Source organism: Rhopilema esculentum, chromosome 13, assembly GCF_057945365.1.
Source record: "Rhopilema esculentum isolate cy_ngs chromosome 13, ASM5794536v1, whole genome shotgun sequence".
Taxonomy (NCBI): Eukaryota; Metazoa; Cnidaria; class Scyphozoa; order Rhizostomeae; family Rhizostomatidae; genus Rhopilema; species Rhopilema esculentum.
This window is the reverse complement of record NC_142827.1, coordinates 7,566,111-7,585,437: the sequence shown is the minus strand read 5'-3', so window position 1 is coordinate 7,585,437 and position 19,327 is coordinate 7,566,111. Positions and strand designations below refer to the sequence as shown.

General features: G+C 35.6%; 1 protein-coding gene across 1 annotated transcript; it reads right to left on the bottom strand.

Annotated features, from left to right (window-relative positions):
- Nucleotides 1-429: 429 nt before the first annotated feature.
- On the bottom strand, nucleotides 430-17,707 carry LOC135691996 (glutamate receptor 2-like). The gene is made up of 17 exons (XM_089112236.1): nucleotides 17,173-17,707; nucleotides 15,547-15,683; nucleotides 14,383-14,514; nucleotides 13,462-13,710; nucleotides 12,329-12,525; nucleotides 11,323-11,376; nucleotides 10,685-10,819; nucleotides 10,129-10,290; nucleotides 9,491-9,598; nucleotides 8,792-8,965; nucleotides 7,952-8,152; nucleotides 7,279-7,464; nucleotides 5,936-6,203; nucleotides 5,163-5,530; nucleotides 3,993-4,244; nucleotides 3,238-3,339; nucleotides 430-2,691 (listed from the first exon to the last, which is right to left on the bottom strand). Exons 2-17 carry the CDS (start codon nucleotides 15,647-15,649, stop codon nucleotides 2,557-2,559), a joined length of 2,826 nt encoding a protein of 941 aa, XP_088968362.1. The 5' UTR covers nucleotides 15,650-15,683; nucleotides 17,173-17,707; the 3' UTR covers nucleotides 430-2,556.
- Nucleotides 17,708-19,327: the final 1,620 nt, after the last annotated feature.

Below are 19,327 nucleotides of genomic sequence, written 5' to 3'. Positions count from 1 at the left end.
GCTAAATGCTTAAAAATCACGCAATCCAGAAATAGTGACGCAGACCTCAATATGTTATCTAAGTAGTATGCTGTTACGTTCAAATACATCCTTGGTGTTAGCCCCTGGTGTTCTTCTTATGTCAATTTTTGCCATAGAAGTCACCCAAACGCCATACTCCATTCTTTAAGTGGTGGAGAATAGGTTGGTCACTGGAGTGTTGCGAACTTCACCAAAACGCTAAGGTGCACGAATTATTCTCCCTTGGGTGAGCCATGAATGGGTCCAGCATAGGGTAGATCTAGAGGGGCTTGGTTACGCATTCATGGAGTTTTGCTGCTATCTTCCTTTCAAAGATTGTACATCATTAAGCTCCATAAAAAGTTAGAACTATTTGTGTAGTTTGTAATTAAGCTCTATAGCAAGCAATAGGAGGCTTAGGGTTGATTGAGCAAATTGATCGAGTTATTTTAGTCAATGCAGCAATTACCTACTGCAAATCCTGTAAATTTATCTGAATTATTTCGTAAGGCAGCTTCGTGAAAATTGATAGGTTTCTAGAGGCATTGATACAAAGCGCTTACATAGTATTGTAACTAAGGATTGTTTTCTGATGTAGTTATGGTGTGTTTTTGCCCCAAATTTGGTAATTGATCATGTTTTACCACCTCAGAAATCTTGGAAAAAGGTAAAACAAGAATTTTTCAACCACATCAAGATGATGCTTTATATCTAATGCATTTTGCTATTGCCTTTTGAGGTTTTGCTTTTTGGCTTAAGGAAGACTTTTGATAGGCTTTTGTGCAAACGAAATCCAAATAAAAATACAAGATACAATCTACAACATCACGAGCTTTGCCATTTTTGAACTCAGCCTATATCTTTTTGAAACGTCCCTCATAGGTCATTTTCTCCAATTGTTTAATGACTGGCTATTGTACACATTGTTACCTTTATCATGACAGAGATACTAAAGTACCCACTGACTTACGTCATCAATTCTTTGACATAAATTTGTTTTCAAGAGACAAGGTAAATAATAACAAAGTGTTAAAATTCAAGTCATATCTAGTTACTTAATGCCAACTAAACTCTATATTTGATTAAATATTGTATATGATTTTATGTACCAAAGAAACTTCAATACAAAATTTACAACAATAATACGACGCCACTAATAGAAATTCTTTTTCAATATTATTACAAATTGAAAGCCAGATTTATTTGTCACGGTGCTCAGTACTTTTGGAAATTTTGCTCGCAGAATACGTACTGTTTCATAAAACAGCACACACAACGCTAGCTTAATTGCGAACATTGATTTCAAATTAAATTGTTCACTGATATTGCAAAATTAAAAATGGGACGGGAATAAAGATAAGATAATCTTGTAGTTAAGGAAGGCGTAGTTAGAGGGCCAGGAACACTCCAGAAGTTAACTATAAATTTGATTCATTTCTATGATTGGTCCTTTTTGGGTCAAACATGGGGAAGGTTTATAGCTGATTCATATAAAATTGTAAATAGATGATCCTATGAAATAGAAATCTATGGATAACTATCTTGAACTTGATTAATTTTCAGTCATAAAATTCTCTAAAAGCCAAATGGTGGTGCTCCTAAAGTAAGAAGTTTGGTGCTTGTTTAGGATGAAATTGCTTTAGTTTCTGGCACTAATCTTGCATCTTCCAATATTCATGTTAATAGACACGTACCCAATATTTGCATTTCCATTATAGACAGAAAACTCGCTTTGCCTTTGCTTATTTCTAAGTAAAATGTGCCTGGAAGCGCTCGCAAGCAAACGATATGGCAATAAAAGATGTTTTAGATTAACTGCCTACAATTTGGATGATCATATTTTTGCATATTTTTTCCAGTAAGTATCTTGAATATAACTTTGTCTTTTTCTCAATTAATGTTTTAAATATACGTTCAACAGTTAAGAGACAACAGTAAGCCAAAATTATCAACACTAAGGTGCTAGAAGCCTACTAGAATATTTTTCAAACAAAATTTATTGCATACACAAGGATCGTTCAACATGGCTTACTGAAAACAACCTGTCGTGCACTTGGTTGACTGTTGGGTATTGATAATGAGAAACAGGGAATTTAAAGCGTCATGTAGCCATCTCACTGCATAAAAGGCTGTTTTAATGGTACATTTTTCTTTGCTCACTTTTCCTTTTTGTTTGGCTATAAAAAACCCTACAAAAAGTGTCTATTACGCCCTGTGTAGTACCAGTACGTACTTAAATGTATTTCTGAGATAAATGTAGATAGACTTAGAGGCATTTCTGAAATTGTTTTGATGCAATTATTAAAGTCTTCTTAACCTTACACAACATTGCGATGCTAGATTAAGTTTGACTTAGAACTTGAGCCTGAATCATTCTTTTACCGGCTATAAACATTTAATGATAGTCTTCCTACGTCTGCCTTTACAATTACCCAATTACCAATTCAAGTTACATCTATCGAAGATCAATGTTCTGTAAACGAAGCTATAGCTTTTTCAGTCCCTTCAATATCAACTGAACGAGATCAACCTTTGCGATGATATACAGAGCGTTTCTTAGAGCGTGGACTCTCGGTCGTGTGTTTGTTGATAGAACTGAGCATTCCTGGTATGTCTGTAATTGGCTGCCACGTCATGGTATCGACCTGATTCTGTCGATCTAGGCGAATCTGAATGAGGCTCGCGTCGCTGCTGCAAAAATGAAGTAAAATTCTATAGTTTGAATAATCATAGACGAATGAGACCCCGTTTACATTAAACCCAAATCAGTTTTATCTGCATAAAGTTTGTCCTGGTAGGCCCTAATAGACCTTGCGTTTATTCTAGACATGGTCTATCAAAACGAGTCCTACCTACTTATTGCATAAGATTTGGACAAAAATTGTTCGGGGACGAGAGTGAACTGTTCCGGTCCAGTGTAAACCCAAGAAAAAATTGAATTGAACTTGGTCGACCAAGTGTCAACGGGTCCCATAAAGGAGATCGGTTAAATTTTGTACGGCACAGTGTAAACGGGGTCTGATACTACGCAGGCTAGTACGTTTTTGGCCTGCGTTCAATTGTCAATGGTCATCCAACTCAGTTTCGATTAAATGACTTATAAGAATATAAGTATCATATGAACAACCAAAATAGTATGTATTCAATTTAAATGCAGGCATTGACGCACTTCTGCATATAAGAAAAGACCACAAGGTGATTGCAATCATAAACGATATCATTGTCAACGAAACCTACCCTTTTACTGCTAGCATTATTCATGGCGACGTTTTGTCCGTTGTCAGGAAAGTCCATGTATGTGAGCATGGCCTGATTTGTTGCTTTTTCTCTTTGAGAATTCTGTTAAAAGACAGTGACGAGTTGACGAGCTTTTGTTTTCTCTGGTTCAAAAATAGACTAGCAATTCTTAAGTGGAATGTGTAAACGATAACAGATAGGCCCTGGACGCACCGATTTTTTACATAAAACTCGTAATCTTTGTCAAAGTGGAAAATTGAGTATACTTTTCAAGTTAGAAAAAGGTAATCCGATTTCCGCTTCGAAATTCGCGCGCTCTGCAGTTGGTGTGTAAAATGGTTGTTTGCTGTTTGGTTATAGTGAAGTGGTTTAAAACAAAGAACGATTTTACTTTGGGTTTTGTCTGGCACCAGAAAAATGCGTTAATTGCTAATCATTTCCGTTTTCCAGAGCTCGTCCTGCTCTGGGGTAGGACGACGGAGTCATTGAGGGATTAGTGAATTTGGTTCAGTGACAATTTGGGTGGCCGCACTGGAAAACCAACATTTGTTTACTAACAAGCTTAATCCCTTTTCTCAATGAACAATAGAGATTAAGTGTGTCAGAAAATCTTCCTGAAATTTTGTTCGGTGCGTCTAGGGCCTTATTGTCTGGCTCATAAAATGTTAAGAAGGAATTCTGAGAGCTTTTTGAAGTTAGAGTCTACGTTCAATTCTCGCAATCAGTTTACTAGACACAATTAAGGATGGGTTTACCTTGAAGAATACTTCCTCCTTTGCAAAGCAGCCAAAACATCGTCCACGTAGCCACGAAGTAGCTTTGTTTTCGAGAAACATAACAATGAATGCAATGCCTGTGCCAACTGCCAACACAATGTAAACACCAGCCATGCTGTAAAGATCCAAGGATGTTGGCGTGCCCTTCTTTTTGGCACCGTCTGGAACGCATTGGGATCTCTCATCCCAGTACTTGAGACGCAGTTGCTCAATAAAACCTTCTTCTTTAAGCTATAACAAAGAAACAACTTCTCAATTACAATAATTGTTTGAGAAACTAATGTCGATGCTGGGTATTCCACTTTTTAGTGCTTGAGAATTTCAATACTCAGAGTCCCTTAACAGCTTCTTAATTATGACGTCGTCAATTTTCAAATTCACGGTCCAATAGTAAATTTTTCATGCTAGGAAAATGTTCCAAGTAAGTTGTGTTGGGGAGGGATTTTGCAGCTACAAAAAGTGAGAATCATAAATGTGTCTGTTGTTTTTAAGTGCACATAGCATTTCTGTCAAGAGATTTGTCACCATTAAAATGCTGTACTTAGAGGAGGAAAGCATATATTTTGGCTCTGTGTCTAAAATCTTCTGCCATCAGGTAAACAATTTTGTGAACATTGATGATGCTAAGGAAGCATTGTTCGGACGCAGCTCCTGCTGCCAACGTAGAGATTTAGAACAAGATTTGATAGAATACAAAATTTAGCCTAAAAATAATGAGGAGTCTAAAAGATGGACCAACAGGGCCCTGAATATTTTGGAAGAATTGTTGATAGCTTTTCTCTGGTTATCGAACCAGGACTGAAATTGTTCGTTTAAACACAGGACATTTAAACAATGAATCTTCTGCCATTTGCCAAAAATTACAGTAAACAATTTCAGTTGTTTTGCCCACTGAAGATCGTTTTTCCTTTACTTCATCAAAATATTTTCAAATTTCATTGATTCCTTTTATTTTTCTGTATCAGAATGTTTTTTAAGTTAAAAAACATTTGATATTAACTTCGATATTAAAAGAATAGACTTAATTCTTTGGAATCAACGTGGCATTTCTATACTTTAGAACAGTGGTAAATTACATTGAATTAGAACATTTCATCTTTGTGGTGCTATGAATTTTTATTCACTACAAGTAAAACTACAAGAAGCTACCTTTAAAATCCTGACTGAAATCAGCTGTGTCCATTCAGAATTCAGCTGCAGCCCAAGGCCATACCCCTTTGCCATCAAAAGATTCTTGATAAGAAATGTATTGCATGGTTTCCTTTGATGTTTGTACTGCAGTACTGGTCCGTCTGTTAGGTATGCATACCCGCCCTTTCTTACACGGGCCACCGCTGAAGTTGTCGACTTACCATATGAACTATGCTTATTCATAGTTTGGAACATTGTCTTGTATAAGGGGATCGTCGACTCACGAAAGAAGTCGTACGTTGTGCCAGACGATAACACACCATACTGAATTTCTTCTTGGCCTGCCAAATCTTCAATAGAGTTGATCTTGCTCTCGATTTTAGTGGCTAAAATTTTCAAGTTGTCACTTTCGTTTTTGAAATGGTCATTTGCAAAATACATGCATAGGCCTAAATTATTTCAAACATTCCCCTAAATTCACGCATGAAACGGTAAAAATACACATTTTGCAAGCCTCTAAAGGCATCAAAATTACAATTTTGGCTCTAATTAGAGAGAGGTAGGAGCCTAGAGTATGCAGGATTTGAGTACTATTGAGTACTATGTCAACGCTTCTTCATTCTATAGACGTAAGGGCAGGGATATCAGTAGCAATTCAATGTTTGGGGCAGAGTTAGAAAAGGCTGCAATTTCTCAAGTAGTATGAAACTTTTTGCGTCTGATCAAAATGTTTTGAAATGCTGTTTTAGCTACAAATATAAACTCAAGAGTTGAAAAGTTGAAAATCATACTTGCAAATACTGCTGCCAAATTGGCAGTATATGTTGAAATCATTATGAGTGCATAAAACCAAAACGTAGCTCCCATGATTCTGCCAGGTATGGACATTGGTGTGAGCTCAGCACCTTGTTGAAGCAAAGTCGATGCAACAAACCATACGCTGTTCCCAAGTCTAAACTCATCACCTTTAGCATCACCTTTGCCCTCCAAGGCAAACCTCCTGTAACCACGGAGACTGTATTTATCGATCAGAAAGATAAGAACTGCCGTTATTAAAGTCTGAAAAAGAAAAATAAAGGTCTTCATTTGAATCAGTTTCAAAATGAAAGTTTACGTTCTAAATGATATCGACATATTTAGCCATATTGGTAATATTAAACGTTACATTGTTTGGACAATTTTCCAAAAGTCCTTCTAAGAACTAGAAAAACTTGAAAAATAGAGACTTTGTAAGAATAGGTCTTTTTATCAAAGTTGGGGAACATTGCTCCCCCTAGCTCTGACGTCCCTGTATAAGAGATAGGGTAATCTAGGGTGAATTTTTTACACGTCATCACGAGGAAACCTAGAACATATATCTATTCGAGAATCTATCAAGCAATTTTTTTATGTTACTATGTAAAACTTAAGGCTATATGATTTTTGTTTACGCTTTTTTTTCTTTTTTTTGCCCTAGAGATCAATCTTTTTCCTAGTTGCTAGAAGTATAAAATTTTTTACAATAGCGCATGAATAATTCTTCTCGAAAATTAAACGGAATTGCAAAAAGCAAGAGAGTGTTATGGTCTTTTGTCAAAAGAGTGAGGGACGACTGCACTTTAGCGACCCATAGTTTGTTCCCTGGTCGGAACTTGAATTGAATTATAGACCTTTTGATCTAGCAAGGTTTCTGAAACAATCGAAAGTTCGAATCTCAGATGTTCAGCCAGTTAAGGATCCACTCTCGCACAATTGCAGTTTTATACATCAGTTTCAAAACCAGTTTGGATGACTTCGCTCTTTGATTCTTTTAGCTGCCTTGGGGGCGGTAGCCCCCAAACCCCCGTTAATTCATCATAGATAGATTGATTCGTTTTACTCCATATCCAGTTATAGTAGCGATTCAATTCAACTTTCGACCAGGAAACAAAAAAGTAGTTCGCTAAACTGCAGTCTAGCCAAGAGTGCAACTACAAAGAGGACCAAACAAACATGGCTCAATTTATTAATCGAGATTGGCTGATACATTTCATTGGGGATGTTATTCTTTTTTGCTGTGTGAAAATCGCAAAAATCATCTACTTTTTCTGCACATGACAAAGAAAGCTAGCAAAAGTCCTTTATGATGCAATAAAAGAATTCGATATATATTTACCACTGCAATAAGAGAGACCCAAACGTTTGGATGGAATGGCTTCAAGAAAGCAAACAGATCAAGAGTTTTTCCTTTCGGCTTTTCCATAATCAGTGCCATCGAGAAATCCATGTAGGGCTTGGTGAACTCAACAACTTGTTGTCTTGAAGACGTGATAGTCATTGGGGCTGCGGCGATATCTGCTTTCTAGAAAAAGGTTCCGCTTGGTGACCCTCTTTATTGTATTTGAAGCAAAGTAAGTAGTCCATTTTGAATTGAAATACTGTCAAGTTTATATGATGTCAAATTTTATATGGACTATCAGAAGCACAAAAGAATAACGTTTGAAAAAGAAATTATGGTTTGAAAAAAAATCTATAATCGACCTTTTCTAACACTAAACACTAAATCAGCCCAACAAAATAAACATCTTTAAAAATTATAGAAACACGCAATAGATTAAAAATTTTTTTTGCTATTGTAAAAATATATAGGTATCTTTAATATAAATTTTGGTAATTTATGCTTTAAAGTGCGAGGGCTGGTATAAATGCTTTCAGTTTTTGAATTTTTCTTTATAATCTAATGTCATGAAATATTGACCATTTTGGGCCACAACTATCTGCATTAGTTAGACACAACCTTGAAAGAAGATACAAGCAGTGAGTGCTTCTTCGGTCTATTGAATCCTTACCTTGTCAATAAGTTCTCCTATCATACCATTCCAAGATCCATCTTTTTGTATCACACCATACGTATTGTCACTGACAACGTGTAGAACGTATTCAAAATCTAGATCATTTTTCAATCGATCCAGCAGATCTTTTAGGAAGCCATAGAACTGGTCGTTACCCTTTCTCACTGAATCGTTATAGAGCATCATGAAAGGCTCTTCCTATGAGGCAAAGCATGCTAGGCAAATGTTTGCTGAATTGAAATATGAATTATTGACAATATTGATCTGGCATTTGAAGCCCATGTTTTGCTTATATACTTTGACCGCAGAGAGCAACACCGGGCTTAACGACAGGCCTATTGTTTGGGCTTCTTCTTACCCAAAGCCATAAACCTCAAACGCGCTTAACATCGATTTGACATGTATATAACTTTATTTATTTACTTTTCGAATTATATTTGTTGAACTTTTCCACTGCAGATATGATTTAAAATTAACTCTTTTAATTAAAAAACATTGACAGTTTGATTACCAGTTGGCCTCTCTTTGCTTATGAGACCAGGGGCAATTGTTCCCCTCCCCCCCCCCCACTCGACGGGTCTGGAAATATGAAAGAAGGGTTCTGCTTGAATGGATCTCCTGCGATTGATTATAGGAAAACATTCTAATGAAACATGGCCGTCAAATGTGTACTTGGCTTTTTTCGTTCAAGTATGGGAATTTTTAGTGTTTCTTTGCCCTAAAATAGGTAAAAGATAGCCTTGCACTATCCAGTTTAAAAGTGATGGGGATACGTTTTTCAGCCTTTACTTGAATTTAAATAAACTTATAAACTACAAAGATAAATCTTTGACTTACAATGTAGGTAACAACTTTGAGCCTTCGCTTTCTTGGTTTAAATGCTATAAGCTGATTGTCGTCATCTCCTGCATCAGTCTTAGCAGACTGACACTGTCCCTGTTGCTTTTGCTCTGCGTAAGTCGTTCCAGGATTCCAAATGAAAGTTTCACAGTTGGTAGACCATGATCCAAGCTTAAAGATGAATGAAAATATTCAAAATATATATTCTAAAAAATGAGTCTTTAAACGCACGAGCATTATGAGCTGGAAAAAGATAACAAATATTTAAAACAATCTGGCCTTACAAAGGACGTTGAAAAATATTGAGGTTTCATGCAGAATGGTATAAATAAATTGTTCAATAGACAGTATCGCTCACATTGTTGTCATCACACTTTACGATAAATATTTGACGTATCTAATGTGAACGATGCTCTACCATCTTGAAAAGTACTTTTTCCAATAATTTTTATCAACCCAACCTTTACGTTCACTTTATACACTTACAGTGTACTCATTTTACAAAATCTCTCTGATTTATTTCTTTTTCTTACGTTATTTTCCTGCTGTTTAAATTAGAATTAAATTTCAAGACTTCCTGGGAGCATCTTGTTCATACAAATCGACCATGGTTCGAAAACCTTATTTCAATGTCCTAAAAACTATTTTGTTGCATCTTTTGGACTCTCTTGGCCTTTAAGAGATAAGAAAACATACCTGTAGTTCCTCTCCGTCTGAAATCTCCTTCACGCTCAGATTAGTAATATTTCTGTATCCAGATACAGTAAATTTAACGTCACCAGTTATGCCTCGCTGGACTAATACCTGAAGGTAGACGGAATTCGTTGCCAAATTAAGCAGCAAAATAATGCACCAAAAGGAAAAATTTTGAAGACTTCCTTGGAAATAGCAGATCGCCATGAAACCACCAAAAGTAGGTGTTTGGAACTAAATGTCACGTGAAAACTAAATGCCACGTGAAAACTTCTGTTTTGCAGAGAAATGCGGTTATCAAGCCAAGTTACTCTTTATTTCAACTGATTTTGAAAAAAAAATCCAAAATTCTTGCACACTTGTTGCAAGAGAAGCATCTAATATTACGGGAAAATTTTGATTCATTAAGAAGCTAAATAATGGACAAAATCAACATTTGTAGGTGTTTGCCGTATCATTTTATTGATATATATGCGTTCTGCTATAGGGCAAAAACATTTGCCCTATAAACTGAAGGTTTTTAAAAAAGGATTCTTTTATCCGCTGCCAACTGCTACTGTATTAGTGTTCTTGATAGAGACCTAGATATTTACATTATTACTGCAATTAAATCCAACCAAACATATCCTACAAAAACTTACTCTTTTAATGAAATCCACGATTGAACTGCATTTGTCACCTTGTCGCTTCACCTTGCACCTTCTTGTGTCCTTTTGCCTATTCGCTGGTGAGCACTTGATTTTGAATTCTTCTCCTGCATTTGCAATCACTTCAAACGCATCATGAAGCAACGGATCTATCCCCTACCAAGAAATTGAAACCTTGAGCCTGTATTCTTATGCTACGCTGAAGAACAATTATCACGTGCGTTTCACATTGTAAGTTTTAACTGCCTTTCATCAGGCTAGGACATTTCATGGAGCATTAGGGTGTTTTCTATAACTCGTATTGAAAAAAAGAGCTGCCATTAAGTAGCCTATATCCAAATAATACTCTGTTCCAAATAAGAACCTGGTTCAAGAATTTCTATTTCTTATTCATCACTAACCTGTTTGTGCACGTGTTTTGCACTTCATGTTTGCTCTAACCTTCTACTATAGAGCTAGAGGTCATGAGTCTGTATATTAACACGTTAAACATGATCATTTCAAACTTGCATTTTGAAAGTGTGGAATATTTTAAGTTATATATCCTTGCCTTTCTGTTCGACAGACGCATTGCCTCCAAGTCCCGCAGCTCACAGTATGTTTCATTAAGAAGATCGTTGTCTACAGGCAATTGCAATCCATAGACCCCTTCAAATATTGCTCTTTCTCTGAATTTGCTAAAATCCTACAAAATTTTGTTAAAAATCTGGGTTAGAAAGTCCCAAGAATTCATTATTTCTAAAGAGCAAATATTTTAACATGTAACATTAAAAGAATCTATCCGTAAAACAATCTTAAAATGCAAAAATACATTAAGTTCACACACGCAAGCGAGATTTTTGTCAACACATGTTAGGGTTCTAGCCGCTTATAGCTGATATAGAAATGCGGCATGTGCCCTCAGATTGATATTTTAGAATGAATGCCAGTTAACGACCTTGAAAGGATTGTCAGATAAGTTTGCTGCGAGTTTCTTGAAAGTGGTTCCAATAGGCAACCCCTTTCTTTAAACCAAATAACAAGCAAAATAATGTTAACGGTTGCATGCATTTGACTACAGTGACGGGGGATAGCTCGATCGACAGGCGGGTTTAGAAAGCTTCTGAAGATTTTCACACAAACTCGTGAATTTTCAAAGTTCATGGTTTTCTTTGGTTTCAATATGTTTAATATGGAGAAATAACTCACTGCGTAGGGTAAATACCAGCTGAAATCGGCCCTGCTCAGTCCACGAAATCTAACCTAAAATGAATTTTGACAATTAAATTTCACCAACAATAAGGTTTTACCATTACCGCCATGTTTGTGCTGTGATGCACATACTGGTATCTTTACCACCCTACAGTGCCGTCGGAACGAAATTCATGTTTGGGGGGAGGGGGGTGTCCATTGTATTCCTCTTCATTCAATATAATGTTATAAAGGAAAAATATTACAATTTGAAATTTACTGGGGGGCTCCAGCACCACACCCCTCAAGCCACCCGGTCTAGACGGGCCTGCCGCCCTATGTCTGTTGCGCACTGAACTTAAATAACGTTGTAATTATAGATGACAAATGCAAGGAAAATCTTTTGCAATATCATAGCATAAAGGTCTATTGTTAAGTGCCAGACTTTGTTTTTACCAAAGGGAACTTAGTGTATATGTCAGAAAATTCTCTTCTTTGTGAATTTGACTTGAATGAAGCTATACTGAAGTGTGGGCTAGTTATGGAGTCGTACCATCGTTAATATAGATGCAGTCACTTTGATAGGATTTTATCACAGATCTGTGTCTTATTCTGAGAAAAACCCTTTTTCAAGATCCCTTCAATTGCTCTTGCAGAACATCTATCTTCCTAAGAGCTGAAATCTTTTATCATGATGCATATTTGATGCTTTATATTTTGTTCAAAAGCATTTAAACTTTTCCGTTCAAACTAAAACGTTTATATGTATATGGAAATTCAACTTTATATGCCTTTGAAAACTTGAAATTGAAGCTTGCGCAAACAAGCAGAAACAAAGCATACTTAAATACTTTTTGTCTGACACTTCTCCGAGTACAAATGCCGGATAATGCCTTTAGGTAAGCAGACATTTATACCCAAATGCGGGTAGGAATATGGCGCAATTTTTCCTATCGCGGTACTTTCGACCGATATGCAGATATAAATTGCCCCTTTTTCGGCAAGAGATCAACCCCACAAATACCTCTCTCATTAATGCTTCGACGTTGTCTCCTTGCACGACCAGGAGCACTTTTGTTATTCCAGAAGCTCTAAGATCATCAACAATCCTTCCAATTGTGATTGGCTGCGTGAAATCCACTGTTCCAATGATTTGAAAGAACAACTTGTTGACCAAATGATCATGAGACATAATGTCTGCTGCTGTTTCCCCTAGTCCATCTGTTGAGAAGAATAAGAATAATAGATCAACACAAAAAGGTCGATTAGAAGGAACACTTTTTTTATGTAATATCTTAAAACATTGAATCATGGGTAAAAAGACGTCCCCTGCAAGACTTTAGTGTCATGATATCTTGGTAAACATTCTTTAAATGGTCGTTTAAGGGCAATGTAATGGAACGAATCAGGACAATGTAACATTATGTGACTTGTTCGAGACCAACCAAAAATATTGCAGCCATATGTCAAAATTCATATTTTGTTATAGCCTATTTTTTCAAAACGATTTTGTGCCATTAAATGAGCCTATCAAGACCAGATTTTGCCTAGAAAGATATATTTTATCTGCTTAATTAGATTATTAAAATCCATGAAATATTTTTTGCATTTCCCTCTACGTTCAGTTTTGTTTATTTCTATCTTGCAATGTAAAATTCATTATCCCGGTTTATGGTAGCATCCTTTTTCTAATAGCATCATTGTATTTATCATTGATAGCTCAATCATCAAAACTATGCATTAACCTTTGATGTTAAAAACATGCTTTGGAAAAAAAATGCCATTACAAACTGTTTCGTCCAACAACTGTTGTCATTTTTCTACATTCTCATTCACAAACATAATCCAAAAGAATATTACTAATATTATTAATGGAACAGAAGACTGCTACATATGTTATTCAGGTAGAGTGCATTCATATCAATTAGTATGTTGTCGTGGTAACTGAGAAAACCTATAAGAGTCGTCAGGTATTGAATTTGAGTATACTCAACCTAGAAAGGATTATTCTCATTCTCCTTAAAGCATATAAGAATCTGTTGAATCAAAGACCATAATATGATAGACAGTTATTTACTGATTAGTTATAAACCTTTATACTGCTCTTTATACATCACAGAGTCTTCAGCAACAGCTAGGGTTGAAATACATCCTTACCTTCAATGACAACAGCAACCTCTCTCGGTTGATGTTCTTTTATCATGGCAATGAGAGCTTGATTGAGCTGCTCTGGTTCTGGCCTCAAACTGATCACATTTCTACATTGTGCCCTGTGCTCATGATTCAGTGTGATATGGGGCTTGTTTAATATTTCGCTCATTACACATGAAATTGGGTCAACTTTGTATGGCTCCAAGATAAAGGCCACATGAGAAAGCCCGTCTGTAAGTTGATTGCATCTGATGGCTGTAAAATTGAGGATTAGTGAAAAGGATTATACGAATAATAAGCTTAACAATGTCTGTTTCCCATTGCTCTTCAAATTGGAAACAAGTATGAATTATAAAGTTAAATGACAGCAATATTATAAACTATAAAAAGACACAAGTCTCAAGAAAAAGCTAGAAGTTTCTCCTTGTTTCAATCTGTGTGACATGGAAGATTCAGTTTGAACTATTTTGGTATCAAGAGAGTAGAATGTGTGCAAAGTCAACAAATCCAGGATGTACGGCTTTGGAAAAAGCAAAGGAAACATTTGTACTATATAGCTGTAATTTCTTCTAGCTAGCATGCCTATGGTATGCTCCCATGAGATTATGTCAATGTGCGTACCATAATCTCGATACTGCTACACTAGTACTGCTAAAAAATCTCGATCCTTTTTTAATATAAAATTCCAGATTAATCTTGCAAAAGTATGAGAATCTCGTCGTGATAGATACATCAATAGTGAAAATCAACTTCCTTTACAGTTTTTAACAAAACCTTCAATCGAGTTTCTGATTCGAATTTGGCCAAATTGTTGTACAAGAAAAAGTTTGTTTTTAGATATTTATTCAGGCAGTAACGATTCTAATAATGAATATATAAGATACATCCTTAGTGAGATAACTGGCTACTTTAGAGCTTGCTACTTACAATGTTTCAGCAGCGATCCACTTTTGATTGGGAATTTGGTCACATTGAGGATTACGCCATTTGTTGCATTGATGACGTCAATACTGCTTTGCAAGCTGTTCAAGTCTACGTCTTGCCTCGTCACCAGCAGTCCTGAGAACGAAATTTACCTAAACCTTATTGAAATTGCATAGGCAAAGTTTGCTAGGATTCTACGACACTTTCAATGAAGTCTAAAAAGTAATTCTTGCTTCAAAATAGATTTCGAAATTAGCAGTCACGGGACATATCACCTATGTTACCCTCCCACGAAGCTTTAATCACACGTGCATAGGGCCGAGCATGACAAAAATTAACTTGCAAAATAGCCAGATGAAGTAAAACAGTGTTGGTAGAAAAAGAGTTACTTTGCTGTTGCTATTGCAAAAAATCTTTCGATAAAGCACTAAAATCTCTTAAGTCTACAAACTGGATCGAAGCAGTGACAGACAATTAAAATTCAGAATGTACTACATTGGTTTTGAAATGCTTTGATATTATCACATAAAGAAGCTGTTCTGTAATTCTTCGTGAAAGATATAACGTAAATTAGGTAATGTAAATACTATGGAACCTATATAGATGTAACACAAGTACATGTAAGACACATTTGTAGAAGGTGCTTATTTTTCATGCCATGACAAAACATGCATAAGAATACTCATGTAATTGAAAACTTTTGTATGCAAAGTTAAAGCTATTTATCCTAAGAAAGTATCAAGAAAGAAATCTGCCACATGTCTTTCGACATTTTAACATGAAAGCAATCAATGACACAAAATTCTCTCATTAAGCTTCTCAAATTCGAATTGAAACACAGAAACAAAGACATCCATATAAAGTAAATAAATACCAAGAATACATTAATCAAGAACACTAAATTTTAAAAAGGTAAATTTAATGTCGACTTTCAAAGGTATCCTAAGCAGTTTGTTTCATTTTGGTACTTAGTTTAAAGCACCACAGTTTAAAGTACCTCAGAAAAAGTACAACACACAACTGACACATTTTAATGGATCACTTTACTGCTTAAGATACCGGGAAAGTTTGAAATATTGGTAGTAGCTCACATGCAACTTCCATTGGCTTAATATCTTGATAGTCAAAATATCTAACTTGCAAACATCACTTGGAATTTTAACTTACCAATATTTATGTTTCTCATACAGGTTGTTGATCCAATTAGAAGTATCATGACCAAAACGAAAACATCGAGGTTCGTATTCATACCCATTATGTATCTTGACATTAAATTCTGTGAAATGACATCGATAGATCTAAAACTGAATAGGGAAAGAATGAAATGGTGCCTTATTTATAATATGACATGCAGTAACATCTTGAGCTTAAATTTCTTAAATTGGATTCGTGGCTAGCATCAATCTCTTAAGGCACTGGCTTATATGCAATATTGGGTGATATCACGTGATATCAGCGACCTTTTTGTACTGGCTCGTGTCAAAAATGGAGTTTTCATTGAATGATTTTCTCAGCACATTTTAACGTTAGTTGCATATCTACAACCAAGTTCTGCATATTTTGCAACTGCAAAGAAAGTTTTAGCAAGAATTTCTATGCCAAGTGTTATCGAACTAGATATAAATGATGCCTTGCCTGTTACAAACTATTGAAATTCTAAGACCTAACTGTTTTGCCTATGTTAACTGGCTTCACTCGGTCACCTTCTAAGAAATACTAAATAATTCCATACAAACCTTTTGGCTGCTGTGTAATGCATCATTTGTTGGCATGTTTGGATATCGTTTTGTAAACAAATAAGGCCAAAATTTAAGCTGCGTTTCAGTTGATTGAAAAAATTTGCTTCTTTCAAAGAAAAGTCTGTACAGATCTAGAAAACCTGTTTCTTAAAAGTTTCTTGTAGCGTTATCATTTTTTTCAAAATTTTATCTTACATACCTACATTTTATCTGTACTCTTTCTCTTATTACCTGTCTCACGGCATTTATACAATCATAAATCAGACAATTATAAAACGATCGTCTGTCCAACCCCAAATAAAATATAGTGCCAGATCAAACGTACGAATACCACATTGTAATGTATATTCAGCCTTGGGGCTCTCTGTTTTGTTTACCTTGAAAGTTCGATGCTTGGTTTGGACTTTTAACGATGACGTCATGCTAGTCGTGAATAAACAGCTCATAGAAAAGGAGATACTACTAACACTCTACACCGACGAAGAAGAACCGTTCGGTTCTCTAGTAGTCTGTTTAAGAACTGACTTGCATTGATTTTTGACACACCTTACAACAATATCACACACAGACTATAGTAGTTTTCAAATTTACAGTTAAGTCAAGTAGATCTTCTCAAACCAAAGGATATAAATCTTCGTATTAACTTGAGAATGAAGACGTCTATAGCATGCAAGATGTCTGTATAAACAGAAAAACATTCTCCTGTGTCTTGACATCTAAAAGTGGTACCAACTAAAAATAATAGACTTAAAGAAAACAGTTTAGTTAAACAGCAAGATAAAATTAAAACGCGAGACTTTTTGATTCGATTAATCTTGTAGCACTGCATCTATATCTTGAAGTTGCCTTCGAACTAAGCTCAGAATTTTTCAAACGTGTCTAGTTTTCTTTGAACTAAACTCAATACTAAAATCAGATTCCGGCATTTCACTCATCAAAACAAATCAAAATGGACAATAAGTAGAGAATAAATAATCATTTAACGCTACTTTCTGCTTGTAATAAAATATTTCTTATTGCAAGATTTACGATAACAATCATCAATTGCATTCACCTGCACAGAACAGCACCCTGACAGAAATCTTGCCCACGCTTGTCGCTATTTCTCTCTGCTATTGAAGAAGTACTTGCATTGATTACGTCCAGCCATTCGTACCTCACAAGGAATTCTCATTGTTCATCAAATTCTAACTTATTTCGTATTAAGGCGGCCTGGCAGGAGTTTTATGTTATATTTCAATCGAGTAATCAAATTCGGTCTGCAGGATAAAAGCCAATACGCTTGCTCTGACCATCTGGATGCAGCCAATCTAATTGATTACCGCAAGTCACCGCGAGAATGATAAATCGCAAGATGTTCTTACCCATGATCTCATGATCTTGCTAAATCTATGCTTTCTGTGTCCGACAGTCACCCGCTTAACATAAAAATTATGAACTGACATCAATTGAAAAAGAATAGGTTTCTATTGCGTATCTAAACAATGTATCAATGTTTCATTTTTTGCTTGCCAACACCATAAGTGATTTCGTAGATGCTTCACATAGGTTTTAAAATGTAAAATTTCATGGGATAATGTAAAAGTGACTCATTGTAAAATCCCCTTTTTATTTCATGAACGAACAAGTTTTTTATGAATTCTCATAGATACTGGTCGTTTACCTTTTAGCAACATCTTAACAGTTAACTAGCAATTTTGCCCCCCCCCCCTCCCCCACTCTCAAGTTACGGAGTACGCTAGTCAGTGGCGGAAAATCGAATTTTCACGTTTTGGGCTCCGGTCAGGATTATTCAATTAGAAGACAGACTCAAATGGATATCAGATTTTTCAAACCCTGACTTATCTGATAAAAACGTGAATTAGAAGGGGGGGGGGGGGCTCAAAAATCCAAACACACATAATTTTGCGCTACTTATTCTAGTCGTGTATGATATTTGCTATCATGTGATTTATTTTAAAAGTCGTTTTCAATACTTGGCCATTCTCATTACTGAGGGCAAAATATTAAAGGGACTTTAAGCAAATTGTTAGGTCATTATAGGAAAGGCATGTTTTTATTCAATTCAGTTCCTTATTCACTTATATTCCTGTTCTAAGGACAAAAAAATTCGATAAATCTTCAAATGTCTTTTATAGACCGTTGAGCAACACGAAGTTTTGAAAAAACTGAAAGATTCCACCAAGAGCCAAGTTAACTTTCGCCTTGTTCATCAGTGCAGATGAGCCTGTCCCAATAAAGAGTACAAGTGAATCAAAGATGCAAGATGCAACTATTCTTTTACTCGGTGAGTTCAAATCATTTTCCATTTTCGCAGCTAATCAGCATAGATAGAAGATAGATTAATCAACTTTGATCATGTATAGTAATTCCAAGTATAAGTGGGGTTGTTCGTTAAACCTTCAAGCTGCTGGCTGAGTAGGAGAATGTTTGGAACCACCAATCTCCATTTACATTCTCTCGATTACAATCCGCAGAAAACCCTACTCAAATACAAATATAGCTGAATTGTCATTATTTGTTTGTCATCCAAAACCCAATGAAAAAAAGTGATACTCTTTGCTCACGTTCCAAATGAGATGCTTGTAGATATTTGTTTCAATATTGAGGGGAATAGGAAATGCCAAATTTTCAACACAAACTGGCCGTAATACAATGTCATCTCCGTCTCAAATTAAATCATATCTAATAATTATTAACTAACTTTATAAATTAAAGTTGGGGACATTAGGGTTTGCACAGCATGACAAAAAACGAATTCTGGCAATTTCTTTAGAGAATGTCGAAATTCTCCAAACTTGAAGAACGCGGTTTTCTTTAATAAAAAAAAATACACAGAATACAGAATTTTTATGAAGTTTCGCTAATTTGTGGAATTTTCAACATATTGTCCTGCAAAAATGACCCAGTCACATTTGAATTTTCCAGTCAGCAGCATTTATCAACTATTTTATGATGCGAATTTTGGCAAAAAGTGACTGGAACGGGCAAATTACGGCCAAAAGTAGCGGGTCTGTCCGGATTATTGCGTAGAAACTAAAAATGTAAGCTAAAAATTGCGCGGAACAGCAGATTCCTATCACCCAAATAATCTCCACGTTAAAGAAAACTCGTTGTCTTTGAAAGACTTGGTGTCTTAAATGTCCTCCATTCATGAAAAATGCCATTTGTATAATTTGATACAACCTGAATTCTCCATAAAAATTATA

Bases quoted from the DNA above. Each gene is read 5' to 3' on its own strand.
- LOC135691996 (XM_089112236.1), bottom strand. From the start codon at position 15,649: ATGTCAAGATACATAATGGGTATGAATACGAACCTCGATGTTTTCGTT. The intron at 14,515-15,546 runs GTAAGTTAAAAT...TTTCGTTCTCAG, and splicing joins TATGAGAAACATAAATATTG to GACTGCTGGTGACGAGGCAA. The intron at 11,377-12,328 runs GTATTTGTGGGG...AATTCATTTTAG, and splicing joins TCGAAGCATTAATGAGAGAG to GTTAGATTTCGTGGACTGAG.